The sequence below is a fragment of the Sinocyclocheilus grahami genome, unplaced genomic scaffold (assembly GCF_001515645.1).
Source record: "Sinocyclocheilus grahami isolate Dianchi unplaced genomic scaffold, SAMN03320097.WGS_v1.1 scaffold1038.1, whole genome shotgun sequence".
NCBI classification, from domain to species: Eukaryota; Metazoa; Chordata; class Actinopteri; order Cypriniformes; family Cyprinidae; genus Sinocyclocheilus; species Sinocyclocheilus grahami.
The window spans coordinates 340,951-346,968 of NW_015506217.1; the positions used below are offsets into that span (position 1 = coordinate 340,951).

The following is a 6,018-nucleotide window of genomic DNA, read 5'->3' on the forward strand; positions in this document are numbered from 1 at the left end:
AGACTGTAAGTACGTTTTTTATATTTAAAGAGTTTTTATATTTTATATATTTTTTGGGCAGTGTAGAGTAGGGCTTGTTGTTTGTCATTTCTCCAATCACAAATGCAGACATGGTTTTATGTTTACGCGGCGTGATGCAATGCAACGCGTAAAAAGACAGTATAAGTCATTATAATCCATAATTATGTCCCCACTGGAATCAACGAATGCCTCGTTTATAATGGGTTTTCATGTTTTTGAATCATCGCTCCGGCCTGACAGGGCATCATCACAGTATGGTAAGGGGCGTAACATTTCCGTCACACGCTTGAGGTATTCGGCCAATCATAACGCACTGGATAGCTGGCCAATCACAGCACACCTCGCTTTTTCTGACCGATGAGCTTTGTAAAAATCGACGCGTTTCAGAAAGGCGTGGCATAGAGGAGAAACAATAATGTACAGTATGTAGAAAATAATGTGTTTTTTTTAACCTTAAACCGCATAAACACATTTCATTACACCAAATACACCAAATGTTCTTTTTAACAGCATCATATGACCCCTTTAAAAAGATTGAAAAACACATTGAAAAACTTAATTATTCTAAACTTTTAACCACTAGTGAATGTCCCTTTTTTTTTCAGGCATTGAAACAGTTGGAAAAAATGTTCTTGTCGTCGGGCGCTCCAAGAATGTAGGAATGCCTATCGCAATGCTGCTGCATTCGGATAGAAACCATGAACGGCCGGGAGGTGAGATTTGTGTCATTACCTTATTATTATTATTATTATTTTTTATAGTATTTTTATTTTTGAAATCCTATAATATATAAATAGATGTGCTTGCAGTTGGAGTTCTGAAGTCCCAAGCAGCATCTTACAGTTCACATTGCACTATACTCCGTTTTAACCCTTTTTTATTTAATTTTCTTGTTACAATATTCATGAACATTTACGTTTAAGAAATTACACCGACACTTACATTTCCCAAAAACCTAGACAAGGAAACTGTGCCAAAAAGCCGAATGCAATGCATTTTTTTTTTAAATGCTAGATAGTAAGATGACTGTAGCGTAGTTTTTTTTTTAATCAACAGTGTTTAGTTTGAAAGTACAAGTAGTTACAGCAAACTGATCATTCTGTGAAAAGTAAAACTTTGTTTTTATTTTGCTGTTTTTTCATTGCGATATGTTTTCAAAAGGCAAAATTTCAATCAATAATCTACAACCGAGTCACCTCGCTTTTTAAAGGGGAGTGAGATCATTGCGAATTACAAATTCACAGAATGATGACGCAAGCTGTCACATCATTACTATCAAGAATAAAAAAATTTACCAAACCTGTAATAACCTTCTCAAGCAGTAATGGAAAACGGTAACACTTTACTTGAAGGGGTGTGCATAAGACTGACATGACACCTTAATAATCATGACATGACACATGTCATGAATATGAAGGAGGTTTTATGCATGTTTATGACAACTGTCATTAAGTGTCATTCGCTCAGTTATGTCATTTTTAATGCAAATATGACATTATGTGACCTACCCCTAACCATAGCCCATAACAGAGACATCTCAAACAATGTCATCTTTGCATTAAAAATTACATAACTGAGCGAATGACACTTAATGACAGTTGTCATAAACATGCATAAAACCTCCTTCATATTCATGACATGTGTCATGTCATGATTATTAAGGTGTCATGTCAGTCTTATGCACACCCCTTCAAGTAAAGTGTAACCTGGAAAACTGCTGAGAAAACATCATTCATCATGCTTAACCATGTTACATTTAAAATATATAGTATGCGGTAGTATATTGTTTGTTTTAAAATCCATTTCTACTGCATGTGTAAACAGAATACAAATAAAGACATGCAAAGTAAACATATTGTTTTCAAAAGTCCCTATTTCTTTGCATTGAATTAAACGGTGATTAAAATATTAGCTTGAACCTATCCTAAATAGTTTTGTGTAGTTTTGAATAGTTTTTACCTTGAAAAATGTTTGATAGTGCATCATATCTTTTGATTGGCATGTCTCCAGAAACAAGATCAGTTATAATTGTTAGAGGATTGATTTATATAGATATCAGTGATTAGGATTAGGTTTGTGCAAGATTTTGACGATTTCAACAGGTAAAAGGCAAGACACGCGTGAAGTGAGTTGTGAAATCTGATAGTAGGTTTTTTCACAATAAGAGAAACAGCACTGAATCACTTCTGCTTCCATTTTTTTGTGACTCATAGCCTTATAGTATAAAAGGTGAACAAGTGATTACCTGTAGAAACTTCAAGGTTTTGGCAAAACCTCTTAAATATGTCTGAGGTTCTGTGAAGGGATGAGTATCGCATTATAATGAATCATTCCCGTCATTTTTAGTTACTACACCCATGGAGTTACAGAAGCTATGTTAATTCCACAGAATGTAACCTGTGATTAGCCAAATTTGATAGCTTTTAATTTATGTGGTGGTGTACAGCTACACATTCTGGGAATTTCTGCTTATGAATGTAATCGTCATGTTGGTGAGCGGAAACCACCAACTATGAAATTTTTTTGTAAAAGATTGTGTGGAATGGACAAAAGATGGGAGTTGGCACTTTAAAAATGGCATGAATTTCCTGGTGCCTGCACACAATTAAATACTATGAAATGTTTAAATGTTTTAACATTGATTTTCTGGAAATGATTTACGATAAATGATTTGCATGGCAATCACATTTTAAATCTGAAACTGTTTAACTGTTTAACTAACTAAAAACATATATTAGATTCAACAATGAAATAAACTAATAAACAAAATACTGTCTTTTAGGTGATGCCACGGTTATCATGGCTCATAGATGCACTCCTCTACCGCGACTGAAGGAACTTGCCAGTCTGGCAGACATAGTGATTGCGGCTGCAGGTCAGCTCTTTGTGTCCTGGTCAGATACTCTGTAACATTATTACATGGCTGTCTAGAATACTCTATTTTGATTGGTCAGTAGCTACATTCTGTGGTCGAATATCATTGTGTAATGACTGCTAAACTGTATAATTTATTAATTTATTACGTCCATGTATTTACTTATTGGGTAAGTATCCATGCAGTAAGTGGGATGATGTACAGTAAGCCATGTTCATTTTATAATAATGACTAGCTGACTGTATTTTCCTTTACTTAGACTTTGGCTATGCAACATATTAATCCAGATGTGCACTTATTTTTAAGGAAATACCAAACAAATTAAGTTTGAATGAGTTTGAACATTATCTGTATTTTATTCGAACTTGTTTTTCTGTTATTCTAAAATTTTAGTCTACAGCAGTGGTTCTCAAACCTCTCCATGAAGTACCCCCAGCACTGCACATTTTGTATGTCTCCCTATATCTGACACATCCACTTCAGGTCTTGCAGTCTCCACTAATGAGCTGATGAGTTGAATCACGTGTGATAGATGAGGGAGACATACAAAATGTGCAGGGCTGGGGATACTCCAGGACGGGTTTGGGAACCACTGGTCTACAGTGTATATAAATATTAATTGAATAAGATAGAGAATGTGTCTTTGTGAACGGTTGGTTTTAATCTGTAACAACAGGTGTACCTCACTTAATAACGGCAGATATGGTAAAAGAGGGAGCTGCAGTTATTGATGTCGGCATCAACCGCATGCAGGACCCCGTCACTGGTAAACTTCGTCTTGTTGGAGATGTGGATTTTGAAGGTAAATGACACACGACTGCTTTAGTGTTCTTATGGTACTCGTTTCAGAATCTTTTAGTTTAGTGTTACTTAAGTATTATTTTAATACTCTTTAATACTAATTTAGTATTAAACTAATACTAATTTAGTACTAAATACTATTTATGAATATTTAGAATTAGCTTGTATTTTTATATGTGTCGTGTTCTTTTGTCATTTTTATTTATTTATTTTGACTTAGAAACTTAGTAGTTCAACTTCCGCATTTCTCTTTTTTTCATGTTTTTTTTAAGGTAGGTTTTTTTCATCTCATATTTATTTTAATTCGGCATTATTTTAAATAAATTATTTATTTATTTTGACTTAGAAACTTAGTAGTTCAACTTCCGCATTTCTCTTTTTTTTCATGTTTTTTTTAAGGTAGGTTTTTTTCATCTCATATTTATTTTAATTCGGCATTATTTTAAATAATAAAAAAAAACATTAATTTTTAATAGATTTAGGTTTTAGTAAACAATAACAACACCAATATGGTTGATCCAAAAATGGAAATTATTTACTCACCCTGAAATCATTCCACGGTAATGAGCTTCAAGCTTCAAAAAGGATGCAAAATCACCATAAAAGTACTAAAATCATCAATAAAAGTGGTTCATACAATGTGTGCGGTGTTTTACAAGTCTGCTGAAGTCAGCTTTGTGTGAAGCCATTATTCACCAACAATTTGTCCCTCCACTGAGCTTTTAAGTCAGTGAGTTTAACTTGAAAACTGAATCAATGCAATTCTTAAATTAATCATTTGGTTTGGTTTTGTGAAGAGTACCGAAACTCTCAGTGAGGATGATGCAACTAAGACTTCCGGCTTCACCAATGCAATTCTTAAATTAATCATTTGGTTTGGTTTTGTGAAGAGTCATCTGATTCATTTAAAAGATCTGATATGAAAGACAAAATTGGACAAGGTTTTCAGTGAATAATGATTTATAATTCAATCTGACTTGAGAAGGAAGATAAATAATATGGGTTTGCAATGACAGAATTTCATTCATTTTTGAGTGATCTGTTATAATAATTCTGCACGTGCGTAAAGTCAGAGTATCTGATATCGTGTCTCAATCCCTCTAGGGCTCTGTTTGGCTCATTGTGTGTTGGTTGGTTGGCTGGAAGTCACTTAGCAACATGATTTATTTTCTCTTGGAAGTATAAAAGAAATACTTGGCTTGGGCAAAGCTCTTAGTGTTATTTAAGACATGGTTTGTTTTTTTCTCCCTAATCAGCTGTGAAGGAGAAGGCTGGATTCATCACTCCTGTGCCTGGAGGAGTCGGCCCAATGACCATCGCCATGGTAATGAAAAACACAGTCACTGCTGCCAAAAATGCTCCAACATACTGAACAAACACAAAACCTGCCATTATGAGTGGACAAGATACAAGCACTTCAGTCTGGATACTTTAATTGGCACTATTTGAACGTAACTTGATTATAAACGCAAGCCCCTGCAAGCTTCCTCTACAACATCCTTCCCTGCCCCTCGGCAAGCTGTAACAGGCTGTTCTAGCTGGCACGGCAGCCATGCATGGCTATGACGGTAACTACACCCTAATTCTTTTCTTCAAAATTAGAGAGATGTCTCCTCACTGATTCTAAGTAGCTGCTACAGTATTATTATTTTGTCGGAGCCGAGAAAATAAGGAGGGTTTACTGTGCAAGTGTAACATTACCTCCCTGACAATGCATGGGTGAAGCCGGAAGTCTTAGTTGCATCATCCTCACTGAGAGTTTCGGTACGACTTGACTGGCTGCTCAACAGGTGACTTCATGGCAGGGTAATAGACAGTTCTCGGATATCTGACAGATGAATCTGTTGACACCAAGACAAACGGGACATTAACACATTTTCTCAGGAAATCATTTTAAAAGTGTAGTTTGAATAAAAAAAAAAAATGGCAAAAAATAGCAAAAGGATGCTGCTGTATTTCATATTTATTTATTCATCTACCTATGTAAGGTATTATTTATGCATTGTTTATTATACATAAATGTGTTTTTGTTTAAAAAAATCCTAGTTTTGGTATAAATCGCTTTTATTTATGATTTTTAGCCCCATGAAGTATTTAATATTATTTTTCTGCTTTATTTATTAGTGTGATTTATGGCATGTTATTGACAGTAAACTTTTTTTTGGCATTTTGGGTCCTTTACATTCAAACTGCCAATAAAAAATATACATTTCAATATATCCGATGATTTCCTGAGACATTTCGTGGACATATTTTGCGCTATAAAATAAATATATATATATATATATATATATATACAGTGGGTACGGAAAGTATTCAGA

The 6,018-nt window shown here is 34.4% G+C and overlaps 1 protein-coding gene across 3 annotated transcripts in view; it reads left to right on the forward strand.

The window, feature by feature from the left end:
• Positions 1 to 5,609, forward strand: part of LOC107565988 (probable bifunctional methylenetetrahydrofolate dehydrogenase/cyclohydrolase 2) — a 29,857-nt gene extending 24,248 nt beyond the window's left edge. For all 3 annotated transcript variants that reach the window (XM_016251334.1, XM_016251335.1, XM_016251336.1), the window contains exons 5-8: positions 627 to 734; positions 2,804 to 2,896; positions 3,573 to 3,698; positions 4,954 to 5,609. In XM_016251334.1, the coding sequence (XP_016106820.1) occupies positions 627 to 734; positions 2,804 to 2,896; positions 3,573 to 3,698; positions 4,954 to 5,069 (443 nt within the window). In that variant the 3' untranslated portion in view covers positions 5,070 to 5,609. The remainder of the gene's footprint in view (positions 1 to 626; positions 735 to 2,803; positions 2,897 to 3,572; positions 3,699 to 4,953) is intronic.
• Positions 5,610 to 6,018: the final 409 nt, after the last annotated feature.